The following is a 19,536-nucleotide window of genomic DNA, read 5'->3' as shown; positions in this document are numbered from 1 at the left end:
TACCCACTCCTGGTAGAAATGGAAACAATTGAAGTAGCGCTATGTGCACACTTAGAGCAATTATGTGATGCAATAAATGGACGGGCTTTCTAGAAAAGAAAATGAGGAAAATTGGCATTTTCAAGGAAGTAACACCGTTTGGGTTTGTTAATATCATAAAATTATATCACAATTACTCCTTTCCGCTGATGACAATTCAATTCCCTACCAGTGCATGAATGGCTTCTAATGCTAAATGCCAGTAAGCATGTGAAAATGTAATACTGCATTTATTTGTGTGTATAACATGCAAAGTGCATGTATTTCAACACATTTTAAACATATTATACACACACACACACACACACACACACACACACACACACCAAGGTGACACAGCCATATCAGCATCATTGTACAAACTGTACAATACATATATTACACTGCCACCGTGTGGACAGATTGAGCATGCACATTAGGACGCTGTGTGTAGAGTTCAGTTTTATGAGAAATAAACATATTTTGTACATTGATTTTTGGGAATGTTTCAGATATTAAAGAAATGATTAAATCTCCATTGGATTAATTTAATTTTAAAATAAATAAATAATAATAATAAATTTAATTTTTAGTTAAAGCTCAAAATTTGAAATAACAGTCAGGAACATTTTGGGAATTTTATCAAATTGACTTTGCATTGATAGTCACAATCCGGCGTTGCCATAGCAACCAGGCAAATCATTTTAGAAGCTGTTGTCATAAGGTGAAACTATCATAATTAATAGCAGCATATTAGTCATAAGTCATATTAGTGAAAGCATTATCGTAATAATTAAATATGATTATAGATATGAGGAAAATGACCTTAAATATAATACTTAATAATTGTAAATATACTGTAATACTAAATAATTGAAAGCAAAACGACCAAATTAAATAAAAATATAACACACTAAAAATAAAATAACAAATTAAATATTATTAAAAGCACACAAATAAAAAATAAAATAATCAAATTAAATATTACACTTGTAATTTAAATAAATTAAATACTATCAAAATAAACAAAAAAGTTTAGTTAATTATTATAAACACACAATTTGAAATAAAATCAAATTAAATATGATTACATATGTAATAAAACAATTAATGCTATGAAAAATAATAATTATTAAAGTTAGTTATTAAAAAACAATTTTAAATAAATCAAATTAAATATTACAAATAAAAAATACAATCCATAACCAAAAAAGTTATTTACAAACAGAGTAAAATAATAAAACTAAATATTGCACATGTAATAAAAAATTAAATACTGTCAAAAATAACCCAAAAAGTTAAATAAATACAACAGCCAATGAATAAAACATATATCCACAAATGTATGATAGTAAAACGTAATTGAAATATTATATAGATAATATATATAAATAATATTGTTCCTTTAAATGATTAATCAAATTCCTCTCCATAATGTGGCAAAATATACATGACTATATAAGAATTGATCACGTACGTTGTATGTTATACGTATGTGATGTGTTGTGATTCATGCTTATTCCATGTGCGTGGGGTGTGTTCGTGAAAGGCGTTGAAGACATCGAAGCACATCCAGTCAGTGTGTCAGAGAAGTGGGCTGTGTTAGTGATTCATATTCACTTGTGGACGCACAAACACAAAAACAATACCGAGTAGTGAGTCGGTGCGCTGCAAGCCGGGAGCGTGAGAAATAAGAGAAAGAGAGGCGGAGCAGGCAAAAGAGCTACCTTGAGATAGTGGATATTTAACTGGCAGGCCTAAGTGGGAGAAAAAGAGACTCACTCGTTAGTTTGCTATGTTCAAGGTTCATTTTACATGATGCACTTTGTCATCTGATTGCTCATCGTCGTCAGCTGGAATCGAACGTTTTGTCACATCTGACTGCAGCACGCCCTAGTTTCCACGGCAACTGCGCAAGTTGTATGAAGGTGCGAGTCTTTGAGGCTGAGTGTCGTATTGGGGGGGGGATAAAACAATAAGAGGCTATGTTTGGAGATCTGTTAACATCTACACTTGCTATTAAAGCTCCTCTCTGCAAACAAAACCACAGATTTAATAATCTTAATAATCTCATGTCAGTTGATGCAATAGTTGCTAAGTGTTTTACAGTATACACCAAGGATGCCAAAATATGCTTTTGTGTGACAACCACTATATTTCTCTTACATTTTTATTGTTGTAAAAGAAGCTAATCCAACAAAGATATGATACGTTTTACAGTGGTGGGAAAAAGTGTTTGATTAATATAAAGGAAACTTTTTATTATTAAAAGGAGAAAAAAAATCCAAAACCTTCATTCCTTCAAACCTAATAACTGGTTGGGCCACCCTTAGCAGCAACAACTGCAATCAAGCGTTTGTGATAACTTGCAATGAGTCTCTTACAGCGCTGTGGAAAAATTTTGGCCCACTCATCTTTGCAGAATTGTTGCAATTCAGTCACAATGGAGGGTTTTCCAGCATGAAGCCTTTTTAATTAAGGTCATGCCACAGCATCTCAATAGGATTCAGGTCAGGACTTTGACTAAGCCACTCCAAAGTCTTCATCCAGAGGTGGACTTCCTGGTGTGTTTTGGATCATTGTCCTGCTGCAGAACCCAAGTTGGTTTCAGTTTGAGGTCACCAAACAGATGGCTGGACATTTTTCTTCAGTTTTTTTTTTTGGTAGACAGCAGAATTCATGGTTCCATTTATCACAGCAAGTCTTGAAGCAGCAAAACAGCCCCAGACCATCACACTACCACCACCATATTTTACTGTTGGTATGATGTTCTTTTTCTGAAATGGGGTTACTTTTACGCCAGACCTTGCAAAATGTTCAACTTTTGTCTCGTCAGACCACAGAGTATTTTTTTTACAGAGTTTTGGTCTGGGACTCCTCCATGCAGGCCGTTTTTGCCGAGTGTATTTCTTATGGTGGAGTCATGAACACTGACCTTAACTGAGGCAAGTGAGGCCTTCTAGAATGTTGTTGTGGGGTCTTTTGTGACCTCTTGGATAAGCCGTTACTGCGCTCTTGGGGTAATTTTGATTGGGCGGTCACTCCTGTTCCATGTTTTCACCATTTGTAGAAAATGGCTCTCACTGTGGTTTGCTGGAGTCCCAAAGCTTTAGAAATGGCTTCATAACCTTTTCCAGACTGATAGATCTCAATTAATCTCAGTTAAATTGAAGGTGTGGATTATTTTCTCCCTTAATAATAAAAAGTTTCATTTAAAAAATGCATTTTATGTTGTCAATAATTTAAGTTTAATGAGCTCAAAGATTTAAATGTGACACTTTTTTACGCCACTGTAAATTCAAACGACATGTCAGTTGTTGTCAACGTGTATTGTAATTCTAATCATAATAATCAAGTGCAATATCAACACAATGCCCCAACCCAAGTGGAAAAGTACGTTTATGTTTGCATCATTAGTGTATCTGGTATGCTCTAAGCACCTAGTTTCACTTGTGGCTGTTACAGTCCACTTGCATTGGTGTTTACCTGATCCAAAAGAATGCCGTTTGCTGTTTGAGACAAGCAGGCCAATACAAAACAATGGCCACACTTTGGACACCCTTGGTACTGTATATACACCCTCACAGGCCAGAAACATTAAGTACTACGCAGATATTCTCGGATTTCTCCCGATCCCTAACTTCTGCCGGCTATCCTCACCTCAAACTTCTGACGGAGCTCCAAGTCGACGTCATCCACCTCTGGGATGGGGACGTTGTAGTACTCGCCCTCCTCCTGGTTCAACAGTTTGTACCTGGGAAGAAAAGACACAAATATATTTTGATTTCATTATATTTTTCTCATCTTCAATGCAATTTACCATATAATAAATGATAGTGTTAAGGTATTTCCAGTATTATATTGTATTTAACAAGTAACCGTATCCCGTATATTGTGAGCAAGTTGTTTATATACTGTAGGTTTAGAAATATGTATATACATACACGTGTGTTAGATAATGTAACACAGTAAAACAAGTGAGAAGTAACTGACCATCCACACGTGTGAGCTTTCATCAGCTCGGACACTCCAAACGACATGGAGCCCATGAAGTCATTTCTGGTGGTTCGGTCCCAGTCCCAGATCTCGATGGACAGACGGCGGTCTTTGTCGGATACTTTTAGCTTACTGAGAAGACACACACACACACACACACACACACACAATTAAGGCAGACTTTTAAGGCTTTTTTTCCAATCAACCTGTCTATTCATCGTGCAGGACTCACAAGGTGAAGGACTCGTTCCAGCAGGGGTTCAGGGAAGAGCGGATGGTCCTGGTCTTCTGTTTGGTCTCGTTCTTTGGGTCCGGGATGAGTTTGAGTTTCACATATGGGTCTGATAAACCATTAGGATCCATAGGAATCAGGTTTCTGGCTTCTCCCACTAGAAGAGGAAATACGAACAAAGATACTGTACATGTTGCATTTATTTGCCTAAAAGTCAAAGAGGACAGACCGTTAATCAGCAGTAGAAAAGCTCTTATTTAAATGTGAAAACTCTCATTTACATTAAAAGTCTAATGTTATATATCTGAAATATATAAACATGTACCAATATGAGTTTAATATGGAAAAAAACATGCCAAAGATTTATCATACTGTATTTTGTTTGAGAAAACCATTTCATTGGACGAGACTAGAGAATGGTGGATGGCACTGCAGTGCTGCCTCTGACCACCAGAGGTAGCCAGAGGACCTGTAGGCAAAAACCCAGAGGGAAGCTGACGTCATTGCAGCACCCCAATGAATACATTGCTCTGACGCAATGCCTTATTGGAAATATTTTAAATATTGGGGGGCTCCCTCATTTAAACTCATAAAGTGTATATACAAACATGTCACAATTTCAGTGCCAAGTGGTGGTGTGATGAATTTAGTTCTGCTCGTAAAGTGTTCTTTGAAAGATGACACCACGAGTCAGACTGCTATGTTGCTAAAAAAAAAAAAAGATGCAAAAATGTGTGTGTCAAAAATATGTAGAGACGCTAGCATCGCTAACGGCTGATGGGAGCAGGCACTACATACGCTGCTAGCAGGTGCCGGGAAGCAGAGCACATGTCACAAATCACTCAGAGTTGCCCGTGTGAGCCATCTACCACGTCACTGCCACACTGTGTGGGTGTCGGGGCCATGCGTTTGTCAAAAAAAAAAAAAACACCAGTAAACACACAGACATGCGATGCTACTAAAAAGTCTCACACCCTCGGAGTACATCTACAAACAAAAGGGGGGAAAAAGGTGATGTCATGGCTAATAGTCATTTTTGTGCAACAGGCGTGTAGATAAATGGAGTGTGGCATTTGCCTGTGTGATAACTGACAAATGGGAGAGGAAAGAGGGCTGTTACATAGCAACAGCAATGGGATGGAAGGAGGGGGGTGGCAAGAGCTTGCCACCTTCACCATGGCGACAATATCTACAGTAAATGGCCAGTCCAAAGTCGTCCCCCTTGACTGCCATGAACACACACAGGCAGACTGAACATCTTTTTCCTATATTATACAAAAACATGTTAAAAAAAAAGGAGCATTCTTCGCTGTGGAATAATTAAAATACAATTTCAGCCTTGAGAATTTGCATATTTAAATAAACAAAAGGGAGAGAAAGGCAGTAAAAACTGCAGTGTAGGGACACACTAAGCAAAGTTCTCATTCTTTTATTTACTATTACACATTTTTCCCATCTTTGTCCTTATTACAAGGGTGTCAAAAGTACGACTTAGCCTGCATTAGAACTGCCACACACACCGAACAATGGAAACAGGCCAAATTCCTTAAAAATGGCTGACTACCTGTGCATCTTACAGTAAGCGTTATTTGATGATAGACAAAGATGATCAACAATGCATGAGAAAACATAGCTGTTGACTACAACACTTTTGCAACAGAAGCAATATTGTAACAGCAGTCAGGATAAATACTTGGGGTGTGTATTGGCAAGAATCTGGCGATTCGATACGTATCACGATACTAGGCTCAAGATATGATATATTATGATATATCACGATGCTGTTAACAAGATATTTTTTTGTTTTTCTTGTAGTTTAAAATTATTTCCTGGAAAAACTGAATTACACCAGCAATATGCACTTACTAAACACATTTTTATTCCATTAGAACAGTATGTTATGCTACTATCACAAACTTTCCTCTGTAAAAACCTAAAGTGTAGCATTTGGATGAATAAAGCTTTAACATCCGGATTTAAATTCACATAAAAAACACATTAAAAAAAATAAATTAAATTATGTCTCAAGATCCTGCTCAAATGTTCACATTCTATTAGCTGTGAAAAAATGCAGAGTATACAGTCCCTGACTTATCCACCATCAGAGTATTTTTGTGGAACAAAGTAACTAACATCAGTAAAAGTCCTTTTGGGATGCGTGAAATAACCATTATTTAACAAAATAGTCATATCAATTGAAAAACAAAATACCTGCAATTTGTCGTATACAAGAGGACCTTCTCATTGTTTGCTAGCGGCAGGTCCTCATGGTGTCTTGTTAAGTGGACTCGCAGATTTGTCGTTTTGGGTTTTGTCAATTTGTGCACACCCTACTTTGTGTAGAAATCCAAAATGTGTCCACACTTCAGCCTTGTACGCCGCAGGGGCCGCTGTTATGTGCTGGCATTCCGCCATGTTGAACTGTGTTTATTTGCGAGGACGTTTCACTCGTCAATCTCGTTCAACATCCTTGCCTAATTGACTACGTAAGTGCTGCCACCTAACGGTCGGAGGTTTCAATTAAAATCAAAATGAACCTTTGCCGTGTCTGCACTTGAATAAATACCATATATAATCTATGATAAATGCCTAAAAATATCCATATCATACTTTTTAATATCGATACAGTATCGTGGAACGAAGTATCGAAACGATATTTTCTTACATTCATTAATTCATTTTCTACCGCTTATCCTCACAAGGGTCTCGGGGGTGCTGAAGCCTATCCCAGCTGTCTTCAGGCGAGAGGCGGGGTACACCCTGGACTGGTCGCCAGCCAATCACAGGGCACATATAGACAAACAACCATTCACACTCACATTCATACCTATGTACAATTTGGAGTCGCCAATTAACCTAGCATGTTTTTGGAATGTGGGAGGAAACCGGAGTACCCGGAGAAAACCCACGCATGCACGGGGAGAACATGCAAACTCCACACAGAGATGGCAGAGGATGGGTCTCCGAGTGGTGAGGTCTGCGCGCTAACCACTCAACCGCCGTGCAGCCCTATTTTCTTACACCCCTAATAAATACCGCTGAAAAGTTCATTGTATCTGAACGGTGGTCTAGTGGTTAGCATGTTCGCTCCACACACACACACACTGTCAGGAGATCCTGAACATATGTAGGGTTACTGGTACTCTGGCTTCCAAAAATAATTAGACCACCACCACTAGACCAGTGACCTCATGATACTTTATTTTGTGGTGTTATTACATCAGGGGTTGAGAAAAAGGGGACGAAAAAAAAACCCTAAATGCTTAGAAAAAGTAATTAAAATGTACATTTCTAGCTTAGTTACAACCATTGAGAACTTGAAATAGCAGCAATTTGTTTGACTACCACCAGCAATCCATAGAGGGCAGTGTAGCTCTTGTTTGTGTATAAATGGAAAAAGGCGGCATCACCAATGTTTACCTTTTTTTTTTCCTCTATGAATGTGACTCAGAGTTCACTTCTATCTCCTGTGATTATATTGAGAAAACTCTACGTGGTGTGGACCACCCAGAGAAATATACTCACGCTAAAAAAGGTGGGCCATCAAGTGTCACGCTACAGAAAAGACATGATCACAACTGCAACTGCAAGAAGAAGAAAGCTCAGCAGCCCACGTTGTTATCTAAACCCTCCCTTGTGTGTGCAGTGGCAGCGTTACAGGCATCAGTCACTTCCATGGCAACACCAAAGCAACTTTGAACACACAAATCAAAAGTAAAGTGCGTGGAAGGAAATGTAGAACATACACAAAGTGTGTGTGTGCGCGCAACCTGTACGTACCTGTAAATGCATTTAAGCACGTGGTCTGTCAAACAATGAAACATCAGCAGCCATCAAGGACCATCGCTACGGTCTGTTGTTGCTTAGATACAACGAGAGCTGCTCGCCGTCGGTATACTCCCTTCTCCTCCTTCCATGTGCAGTAGTTACAAACAAGACTATAGAATAGGCGTTGTTGCATGTGTGTGTTTTCGGTCATTTCTTGGGGCCAAAAGACAGACGCCAAACGTGTTTTTGTTTTTTTAATAATGACCACAGTGATGAGCTGTGGTGAAGCTCAATGCGGTGTCTAACTTTTAAGTTAAAAGTGACATTCACTGCATTTATTGCGAGAAAAATAAAACTCAGTGGAGGTGCAGCAGCTTGAGAAAAACAAAGAAAACAGATTTTTACACATGTTAAGCTGACTTTAGAAATTGTATTTATTTTAATTCCTGCCACAACTAAAGGTACCTCTACTTTAGACAAATGTAAGGACGACAACAAAAATAGCTCATATGCGTTTTATTTTATGGGAGTACAATGCTATAGAACTTGATTTGAACGTGATTTTAGTTATTATCAAAACAATGGAAGTTGGTAGATATCAGCTCTTAAATTAAACTCTTATCAGCTATTTTTGTCATCATCATTATATCTGTCCAAATACGTAAGTGTACCTGTAGTTCTACCACACATTAAAATTTATTAATAAATTAATGAAATATAATATAATATAACATAATATAATATAACATAATGGGGTGGTACGGCGGTCGAGTGTTTAGCGCGCAGACCTCACAGCTAGGAAACTAGGATTCAATTCCGGGTACTCCGGTTTCCTCCCACATTCCAAAAACATGCTAGGTTAATTAGCGACTCCAAATTGTCCATAGGTATGAATGTGAGTGTGAATGGTTGTTTGTCTATATGTGCCATGTGATTGGCTGGCGACCTCTCGCCCAAAGACAGCTGGGATAGGCTCCAGCACCCCCGCGACCCTTGTGAGGAAAAGCGGTAGAAAATTAATGAATGAATAATATAATATAATATAATTAAATTAATATGAGGATACAAGGTCTAATTGGTCTAATTATCTTTCCCATGACTGTTGACGGCAAAGTGGATCAATTTTTTGTTGCTCATGTAAGACTGGAGAGTAGAAAAAAAGCTAGACAAAATTGGCTTATTTTAGTCATTTTAATGTTAACATAATAGTAAATGTTTAAGTGTGAATGGAAGAAATTGAATATGGCAGTTTTAATAGAGTGGCATTGTGTTTCAGTACATTTATTGAAAAAAAAAAAAGACAACAATGCCTGCGTTTGTATCAGAGACACGTCAGCTGGAGAAATCGAGAAAATATTTTTCATTGTAAGCAGAGCAGAGCACAGCAGCAACTACAAAATAGTCTAAAAATCTGTTACCGAGAGTCAATATTAAAATAATTTTACCGTAATTTCCTGTGTATTATGTCTGTCTCATGTTTTGAACCCTTTGTACAGTGAGGCGGCTAATTTATGACTAAAAGCTACAATTCCCATGATGCCCAGAGTACAGCTTCAGGAATAGTGCAAAATAAATGGCTGATGTGCCTCGAGACAAAAGCGACAACAATGAAAAAGACGGAGAGAGGCTGACAAAGTGTGTGATGAAGGAATTATGAGGCTTTTTAATTTTGATGCAGAAGAAGTTTAGTGGTTTTAGGCCCCAAGTGGAGGAGAATGACGGCGATGAATGATTTTTTTTGGAAGGCTACTGTTTAACATGCATTGTTCGGCATTGGGTATTACATAGACCATGTTACGAAGACCTCATACAGTTGACAGTTATGGCCTATATATAGTATGTACAAATTATTTTTTTCTCTTTAAATTATGTGGGTGCGGCTTACATATTGGTGCCCTTTATAGTCCGGAAATTACGGTAAATGTGATGCTGATAAACAAGAAAAGTTAAGACCTATTTTGACTCCACTGTGATACATAAAATTGACAATTTTAGAAATGTGATTTTCATAGCAAATTGATATTTAAATGCTAAATAAAGCAAAATGTATCCGACAATTTAAGTGTGAATTTTGGGTTGAACCAGTCCACAGTGCACCTTGCTTTTCATCCAAAGACAGCTGGGATAGACTCCAGCATACCAGCGACATGGGTAAGGACAAGCGGTATAGAAAATGAATGGACGGATGGGTTCAATGTTGCAAAAAAAATTCTATACCACTTATCCTCACAAGGGTTGCAGGCGTGCTGGAGCCTATCCTAGCTGTCTCCGGGCAAAAGGCGGGCTATACCCTGGACTGGTCGCCAGCCAATCACAGGGCACATATTGACAAACAATCATTCACGCTCACATTCATAAATATGGACAATTTGGAGTCACCAATTAACCTAGCAGGTTTTTGGAATGTGGGAGGAAACCGAAGTCCCGAGAGAAAACCCACGCATGCACGGGGAAAACATGCAAACTCCCCACAGATGCCCAAGTGGAGATTCGAACCATGATCTTCCCGACCCTGTGTTTATTACTTATTTATGTAATATAGCATACGGTGTATAGTGTACATAGTGAGTAATGCTGGGTAACTCAAGAATAAGGTAGCTTAGTATCCCACTGGTTTAAATTTTATAAGGCTATGTGAAAGTGATGAAGCAGATCTGTGACACCTGAGCTGCTTCATAAAAAAAAAACACTGCAGCTAAAAGTGACATAAAAGTAACGTGGATCCCAGGCTTGGGCGGGTGCGTGCCGGGCTGCAGCGGGCCGCCAGTGCAATCACACGAAAAGGCTTTGAAATTCAAATGTGTTGCATAACAATGCCATGTGCGAGTTAAGAATGTCTGATAATCTGGAAAGGGGGGGAGGGGGGGAGGGGGTTGCCAGGCCAAAACATGAGCTGGATGCATCCCTGCTGTGCGCTGCCAGTGAGTGAGTGAGCACGTCACACACTCACAGAGCAATGAGAGCACACATTTGTTATCTTCTGCTGATTCTGTTTGTGGTCCTTTTAAAAAGGGAGACTGTCACCTCCGTTTAGCATCTACACATACAGGATTCACAGCGTGATGGGGGTCTGAGGATTCTTCTTCTACTGTGCTTCAAACCTGAGGCAAGCATGTCAACCATAGGAAATCTCACCCACTGTGTGCTCACTTTGGCCTGAACCTCAGATGCCCTTTCACTGTATGTATGTGTGTGTCGAGTCATTTTTTAACACTTCAGAACAAAACATCTGCTGACGCCCTCAAGTTATTTAAGTCACTTCTGCAAGAAAACATGATGATCAGGTAAAAGGAGCAAAAAAAAAAAAAAAAACAGGGTTGCAGGAGGTAATGGGTGTAGATTAGCAACCTTGCAGAAGAAAGAAAGAGAAAGTATTTGCATTTGCAAATAAAAAAGGAAGAAAACTGTGCATGGTTGAGTGGGTAGTATGTACGCTTGGGTTTGATTCTCCGTGTGGAGTTTGCATGTTATCCCTGTGCGTGCGTGGGTTTTCTCCAAGTACTCCGGTTTCCTCCCACATTCCAAAAACATGCTAGGTTAATTAGCGACTCCAAATTGTCCATAGGTTTGAATGTGAGTGTGAATGGTGGTTTGTCTATATGTGCCCTGTGATTGGCTGGCCACCAGTCCAGCGTCTACCCCACCTCTCGCCCGAAGACAGCTGGGATAGGCTCCAGCATTCCCTAGTGAAGATAAGCCGCATAGAAAATGGATGGATGGAGGTTATCTGGTACCTCCAAATTGTCCATAGGTATGAATGTGAGTGTGAATGGTTGTTTGTCTATATGTGCCCTGTGATTGGCTGGGGACCAGTCCAGGGTGTACCCCGCTTCTCGTCCGAAGGCAGCTGGGATAGGCTCCAGCACCTTTAAATTTCACTTCATGGTTGTTTGTCTATATGTGCCCTGTGATTGGCTGGTAACCAGTCCAGGGTGTACCCCACCTTTCACCCAAAGACAGCTGGGATAGGCTCCAGCATTCCCACGCCCCTAGTGAGGATAAGCAGTATATAAAATGGCCTTTATATAATAGGACCAGTATAAACCAATGTGCACACAAACAGTCAAATCAATATACAATGCAAATCATATAATAATCATAACGTCAATTTTGTACAGTATATGGTTCACAAAGTTGAATTCCCTTATAATATAATGACCATATTAAATAATTCATGAAAATAATCAATTAATATTGCGCTAAACAATAAACCAATTTAGCAGCAACAATCAAAACTTAAAGTGCATTCAAGTGCATTAGTGAAATGTCACCATTACTCAAAAGATGGGCTTTACAATGCCTCAGACCACAATGGGTTTGTAGTATTACTAAACCACTTATTTCTTTCCATGAACATTGACAGAGAACAGGTTTGATACGAACAGCTAGCTGATAAAAACGCTACAAACACTCACCAATTCCGTCTTTCGACCAAAGCAATGCTCCTTTTAATGTGGCGTCGCGCCGGTGGACGGCTCTTAGGATCCGACCACGCATGCATTATGTTTACACTTTTAGATGAAATAATGACGACAACAACTTTAACACACTTGTAGCAACTCTTTCCAAGCGTGTCCCCCACCGCGACCGGTGTGTAATCCCTTCCGGATAATATACCTGATTGGTGGGGCGCTGTCACGTGACCTTGTGACGTGACGTAGCAACACCGAGACATCATACGCACAGGTAATTTAATCCACTACTACTACTACTACTACTGCTACTGCTACTACTACTACTACTACTTCTACTACTACTACTACTACTACTACTACTACTACTACTACTACTACTACTACTACTACTACTAATAATAATAATAATAATAATAATGGCTAATGACTGCACAGCGGACGAGTGGTTAGCGCACAGGGCTCACAGCTAGGAGACAGCTATGAGTTCAATTCCACCCTCGGCCATCTCTGTGTGGAGTTTGCATGTTCTCCCCGTGCATGCATGGGTTTTCTCCGGGTACTCCGGTTTCCTCCCACATTCCAAAAACATTCTAGGTTAATTGGCGACTCCAAATTGTCCATAGGTATGAATGTGAGTGTGAATGGTTGTTTGTCTATATGTGCTCTGTGATTGGCTGGCGACCAGTCCAGGGTGTACCCCGCCTCTCGCCCGAAGACAGCTGGGATAGGCTCCAGTACCCCTTGATACCCCTTTATAATAATAATAATAATAATAATAATAATAATAATAATAATAATAATAATAATAATAATAATAATAATAATAATAATAATAATAATAATAATAATAATAATAAATGTTGTTTTTTCCGTAGGTGACATTGTGGTGGTCAAACTGTAAACTTTAATTTTAGAAATTGCAAGTCATCAATAGATGTTCATCTTGTAGATTTGACACACTTTCAACTTGAAAATGGTGCATCAGATGAGACACTGTTTTGATTCTTTCTTGACAGACATAACATAAGTGTCTGTCCTTCGAGCCGGATTTGAACCAGCGACCTAAGGATGTCTGAATCAACCACTACAGTCCTCCGCTCTACCAACTGAGCTATCGAAGGTGCCATTGTTGGGCTGTTAAACTGGACTTGACACATTTTTTTTTTGGGACTACGACGTATTGTACTACGACGTATTGTAATGCACCGTATCATCTTCATTTGAGATATTGAAAATTAAATCATACGTGACATTGTCATGGTCAAAATTGCAGATGAAACTGACCCCAAAACAGCTCTGTAAAACAGATTCATAAGTGGTCCTTCAGATGAAACGTTGTTGTGATTCTTTCTTGATAGACATAACATAAATCTTTGTCCTTCGAGCCGGATTTGAACCAGCGACCTAAGGATGTCTGAATCAGCCACTACAGTCCTCCGCTCTACCAACTGAGCTATCGAAGGTGCCATTGCAGAGCTGTTAAACTGGACTTGACACATTTGGGTTTTTGGGACTACGACGTATTGTACTACGAAGTATTGTAATGCACCGTATCATCTTCATTTGAGATATTAAAAATTAAATCATACGTGACATTGTCATGGTCAATGCAGATGAAACTGACCCCAAAACAGCTCTGTAAAACAGATTCATAAGTGGTCCTTCAGATGAGACGCTGTTGTGATTCTTTCTTGATAGACATAACATAAATGTTTGTCCTTCGAGCCGGATTTGAACCAGCGACCTAAGGATACCCATATCAACCACTACAGTCCTCCGCTCTACCAACTGAGCTATCGAAGGTTTGCCTGAAATCTATTAGTTATAAACCGCAGGGATTCACAAATGTCTGACAGCTTGAGTGCTACCATGCATTTTAACACCCAGCATCATCTTCCTTTGAGATATCAAAAATGAAATCATACATGACATTGTCATGGTTAAAATTGTAGTTGAACCTGACCCCAAAACAGCTCTGACTCAGGAATTTTGAGTTGTTTGTCAATTTCAGATGACGTGACAGGGAATTCAATTCAATTCAAACTTCCTCAACTCGATGAGACACTGTTATGATTCTTTCTTGATAGACATAACATAAAGGATAGTCCTTCAAGCCGGATTTGAACCAGCGACCTAAGGATGTCTGAATTGACCACTACAGTCCTCTGCTCTACCAACTGAGCTATCGATGGTGCCAGTGCTAGCATTTCGTCATTAAGCACAGGGACTCTCACAAATGTCTGACAGATGACGGTTGCTTATTGAGTACTACGATGTATTTTTACGCACAGTACCATCTTCACTTGGCATATTTAAAGTGAAATCATACATGGTCAAAATTACAGTTGAAATGGACCCCAAAACTGGACTTGACACACTGGTCTTCAGGACTCAGGATTTTTGAGACAGACATAACATAACTGTTTTTCCTTCAAGCAGGATTTGAACCAGCGACCTAAGGATGTCTGTATCAGCCACTACAGTCCTCCGCTCTGCCAACTGAGCTATCGAAGGTGGCATTGTTTGGTTTTCGTCATAAGCCACAGGGATGTGCACCAATGTCTGACTGCTGACTTGCTGATTGAGTACTATGATGTATTTTAACGCACAGTACCATCTTCATTTGACATATTGAAAGTTAAATCATGTTATATTGTCAAAATTACAGTTGAAAGTGACAGAAAGTAAGAATCAAATCAACCAATCTTCCTCGACTTGATGAGACACTGTTGTGATTCTTTCTTGACAGACATAACATAAATGTTTGTCCTTCGAGCCGGATTTGAACCAGCGACCTAAGGATGTCCTTATTAACTACTACAGTCCTCCGCTCTACCAACTGAGCTATCGAAGGTCAAGTGTATCCTAAATTCGTCTTAAGCCATAGGATTCGCACAAATGTCTGACAGCTCGAGTACTATGACATATTGTAACGCACCGTATCATCTTCATTTGAGATATTGAAAATGTAATAATATGTGACATTGTCATGGTCAAAATTGCAGTTGAAACTGACACCAAAACAGCTCTGTAAAATCAGAAGAAAACATTATAAACTGGACATGACACATTTTGGTTTTCGGGAATTTTTAGTTTGACATTGACACTGTTGTTTTTCTTTCTTGACAGACATAACATAAATGATTGTCCTTCGAGCCGGATTTGAACCAGCGACCTAGGGATGTCAGCTTAAGCTTCTACAGTCCTCCGCTCTACCAACTGAGCTATCGAAGGCATGAGCAGTATCCATAGATGTTTACATTTATGCTAACATAGTGCAGTAGATTGGTTACTACAGATTGGTTGCTACAGACTGCAAGCATTGAAAAGTAAATGATGCATAATGGGTGAACTCCAACATACTTCTGACCATACTGTCATGCAAGGTTTTAAAAGCAAACAAGCAGAGTAAGAGGCAACGTAAGTAATACAAGAGGGGATGGAGAATCAGAGAGGGAAATGATGAAGAAGAGTTCTTCGGTTCTACGGCGAGAGCCTTAGAGATTTGTCTGTTTTGTTGACTGGAAAGATTTAATCAAGTTCACGTCGAAGCGGTGAACCACAGAGGCCCACCACTTGTCTGCGGGAGCCAGAGGGATGAAGATGAAGAACAAGCTCAGGCTGCACTGCTCATGGTGCTGCCATTTAGCGAGCCGAGCACAAACACCAGTACTGTCTTAATCTTTATCATGCAAGTCAGCTCCTGTACTGTCCCGGCTGCTTTTACGCTCAACTCAATTAAAGCTTAGATTCTACATCACAACACACGTTATTATTTACACAACATTATTTAATTAGTTATGGCTTTGTCTTTATCCTGCATTTATTCACATTTAAATAATAGATTTTCCTTTTCTACTTTTCTTCTATCATAATTATGTAGTCACAAATTCTACATTATTTTCTCACTTCTTTAGAAAACACAGTCCAGTCCAGGGTGTACCCCACCTCTCGTCTAAAAGCAGCTGGGATAGGCTCCAGCACCTTTAAATTTCCCTTCATGGTTGTTTGTCTATATGTGCCCTGTGATTAGCTGGCGACCAGTCCAGGGTGTACCCCACCTCTCGTCCGAAGACAGCTGGGATAGGCTCCAGCACTTTTAAATTTCCCTTCATGGTTGTTTATATGTGCCCTGTGATTGGCTGGCGACCAGTCCAGGGTGTACCCCGCCTCTCGTCTGAAGACAGCTGGGATAGGCTCCAGCACTTTTAAATTTCCCTTCATGGTTGTTTATATGTGCCCTGTGATTGGCTGGCGACCAGTCCAGGGTGTACCCCGCCTCTCGTCCGAAAACAGCTGGGATAGGCTCCAGCACCCCCGCCACCCTCGTGAGGATAAGCCAGGGGTGGGCAAACTTTTTGATTCGTGGGCCGTGTTGAGTTAACAAAATTATCCGGGGGGGCCATATATGAATATATATTTCACACATACTATTTTACGCTTATAATTCTAACAGTCCACATTTGAATTTTATTTTAAGTGTCATACTATCAGTTATATGTTCTCAATGTTCTTTTTTTCAGGAGCACTTTAAACATCAAACATCAACAATTTGCCAAATTGAATTTTACATGAAAAAAAAAAATTACTGAATAAGACAACCGACATGCAAGTCATGTTGCCAGCTTGGATGTTAAAGGAATAATACTGGCGGGCCGGATTCAAACGCTTGGCGGGCCACATGTGGCCCCCGGGCCGCAGTTTGCCCACCCCTGGGATAAGCGGTCGAAAATGAATGAATGAACTGTCATGCAAGCGTAAAAAGAAGTTAATCACTATTAATGTTAAGACATACATCACATTTTCCGGCGACCAGTCCAGGGTGTACCCCGCCTCTCATCCAAAGGCAGCTGGGATAGGCTCCAGCACCTTTAAATTTCCCTTCATGGTTGTTTGTCTATGTGTGCCCTGTGATTGGCTGGCGACCAGTCCAGGGTGTACCCCGCCTCTTGTCCGAAGACAGCTGGGATAGGCTCCAGCACTTTTAAATTTCCCTTCATGGTTCTTTATATGTGCCCTGTGATTGGCTGGCGACCAGTCCAGGGTGTACCCCGCCTATCGTCCGAAGACAACTGGGATAGGCTCCAGCACCTTTAAATTTCCCTTCATGGTTGTTTGTCTATATGTGCCCTGGGGGCTCTAATTTCATGGCGCAGCTCAAGGTGGCGCAGCCAAACAGTGATAATTTGGTCCAACGCACCACTGTGCACAAATTTGGTAGCCTGGACTGCGTCAAAATGGGTGTGGCGGCGCACCAGAGGAGGTGTCCACATTTTCAGCTTGACACAGTGACAATTTTATGACAAAACAGCGCCGATGGGAGGGACAGAGGCGTGGGTGCGCAGCGCAGGTACACCTGGTATATGAAATTACAGCCCAGGAAGTCAACAAACTCTCCGTAATTGCAGAGAGACGGAGGGACGGACATGTTGAATTGCGCTAATGTAAATGATGTGTAAAACATATTAGAAACAAAGAAAACCGTTAGGATGACGTCTGTGAATGCAACATCTCTCCTCCTCTTTTTCCAGCTGCAGAAAGACGAAGAAGCGTCTCTCATGTGAGCTAAAATAATTCCACAAGTCAATCACCAACCCTTTCTGCTGTGTGTGTTTTTCCTGTTTGAGAAACGCTCAGCACCGCATCAATCACTCTTGCCTTATTTCTGTGTGGGTGTGTGACTGTGTGTGTGTGTGAGTGTGTGAGTGTGGCAGGCAGACAGAGGTTACACTAGTGACCCAGCTGTCATCTTTCTTTACCTCCCCAAGGGTTATTACGCTGCACTGTTTCCAAATCCAGGTGCTGCTTTTTGACTGACAAGCTAATTAGAAGGTATTGATACACACACACACACAAATACGTCATACGCACAGAACGGTTTATGCCGACAATGTTTTCTGCAAGCTATTCTATTTAAATTTGTCTTCTCAACTAAACTAAATGGTTTTGAAATGTTTTACTTCAAAACATGAACAAGCGTGGAGAATCAGTAGGTGCAAATATCTTGGAAATCTCTCAGGCACGACAGGGGAGCCACGTTCGTACGTCATCATCCACATCCTCCAAAGGCGCGCTGAGACCAACCTGTGACATGTAGCCTGTCACCGCTGACCTCAATTTTGAGAAAGAGGCGACCCCGGCGCTCCGTGTGGTCCATCCCGCATAGGCTTGGCACGTTGACCACACACTGCTTGTGCACGTTCATGTCGCACGCTGCATGGAAGATGCAGAGAAAATGGGATTTAGTATAACAAGACATGTCATGGTGAAGTACAGTAGTTGTTTTTATTAATCAGCAGTGACTAGCCCAGTGGTCTTTTTTATTTTACAATATAAAAAAAAAATTCTCTTGACCATTTTGTCTTTTTTATTTTACAAAATAAAAAAAGACAAAATGGAAAAAGAGAAATTAATTTTTTGAATGCCCTTCATTCATTTTCTACTGCTTATCCTCATGAGTGTTGTGGGGGGTGCTGGAGCCTATCCCAGCTGACTTCGGGCAGGCCATTTCGTTATTTAAATTTCCCTTCATGGTTGTGTGTCTATATGTGCCCTGTGATTGGCTGGCGACCAGTCCATGGTGTACCCCGCCTCTCGCCCGAAGGCAGCTGGGATAGGCTCCAGCACCTTTAAATTTCCCTTCATGGTTGTTGCTCTATATGAGCCCTGTGATTGGCTGGCGACCAGTCCAGGGTGTATCCCGCCTCTCGTTCGAAGGCAGCTGGGATAGGCTCCAGCACCTTAAAATTTCCCTTTATGGTTGTTTGTCTATATGTGCCCTGTGATTGGCTGGCGACCAGACCAGGGTGTACCCCGCCTCTCGTCTGAACGCAGCTGGGATAGGCTCCAGCACCTTCAGCACCTTTACATTTCCCTTCATGGTTGTTGCTCTATATGTGCCCTGTGATTGGCTGGCGACCAGTCCAGGGTGTACCCCGCCTCTCGTCCGAAGGCAGCTGGGATAGGCTCCAGCACTTTTAAATTTCCCTTTATGGTTGTTGCTCTATATGAACCTGTGATTGGCTGCTGACCAGTCCAGGGTGTAACCCGCCTCTCGTCCGAAGGCAGCTGGGATAGGCTCCAGCACTTTTAAATTTCCCTTCATGG

At 40.5% G+C, this 19,536-nt stretch overlaps 1 protein-coding gene and 7 non-coding genes across 8 annotated transcripts in view; all 8 read right to left on the bottom strand.

Annotated features, from left to right (window-relative positions):
• prkcab (protein kinase C, alpha, b) overlaps nt 1–19,536 on the bottom strand; it is a 103,516-nt gene that overhangs the window by 9,067 nt on the left and 74,913 nt on the right. The window contains 5 exon segments of the mRNA XM_058048973.1: nt 1,746–1,775; nt 3,679–3,772; nt 4,012–4,146; nt 4,247–4,403; nt 18,514–18,642. Of these exon segments, the coding sequence (XP_057904956.1) occupies nt 1,746–1,775; nt 3,679–3,772; nt 4,012–4,146; nt 4,247–4,403; nt 18,514–18,642 (545 nt within the window).
• Nucleotides 13,464–13,550, bottom strand: trnay-gua (transfer RNA tyrosine (anticodon GUA)). Its single transcript is given in 2 exon segments — nt 13,464–13,499; nt 13,514–13,550. It is a non-coding gene; the product is annotated as a tRNA-Tyr (tRNA).
• Nucleotides 13,806–13,892, bottom strand: trnay-gua (transfer RNA tyrosine (anticodon GUA)). The gene is given in 2 exon segments: nt 13,806–13,841; nt 13,856–13,892. It is a non-coding gene; the product is annotated as a tRNA-Tyr (tRNA).
• Nucleotides 14,146–14,232, bottom strand: trnay-gua (transfer RNA tyrosine (anticodon GUA)). Its single transcript is given in 2 exon segments — nt 14,146–14,181; nt 14,196–14,232. It is a non-coding gene; the product is annotated as a tRNA-Tyr (tRNA).
• On the bottom strand, nt 14,535–14,621 carry trnay-gua (transfer RNA tyrosine (anticodon GUA)). Its single transcript is given in 2 exon segments — nt 14,535–14,570; nt 14,585–14,621. It is a non-coding gene; the product is annotated as a tRNA-Tyr (tRNA).
• trnay-gua (transfer RNA tyrosine (anticodon GUA)) lies at nt 14,857–14,943 on the bottom strand. Its single transcript is given in 2 exon segments — nt 14,857–14,892; nt 14,907–14,943. It is a non-coding gene; the product is annotated as a tRNA-Tyr (tRNA).
• On the bottom strand, nt 15,197–15,283 carry trnay-gua (transfer RNA tyrosine (anticodon GUA)). Its single transcript is given in 2 exon segments — nt 15,197–15,232; nt 15,247–15,283. It is a non-coding gene; the product is annotated as a tRNA-Tyr (tRNA).
• Nucleotides 15,577–15,663, bottom strand: trnay-gua (transfer RNA tyrosine (anticodon GUA)). The gene is given in 2 exon segments: nt 15,577–15,612; nt 15,627–15,663. It is a non-coding gene; the product is annotated as a tRNA-Tyr (tRNA).

The sequence above is a fragment of the Doryrhamphus excisus genome, chromosome 15 (assembly GCF_030265055.1).
Source record: "Doryrhamphus excisus isolate RoL2022-K1 chromosome 15, RoL_Dexc_1.0, whole genome shotgun sequence".
In the NCBI taxonomy this organism is placed as follows: domain Eukaryota; kingdom Metazoa; phylum Chordata; class Actinopteri; order Syngnathiformes; family Syngnathidae; genus Doryrhamphus; species Doryrhamphus excisus.
This window is presented reverse-complemented; position numbering and strand designations above follow the sequence as displayed.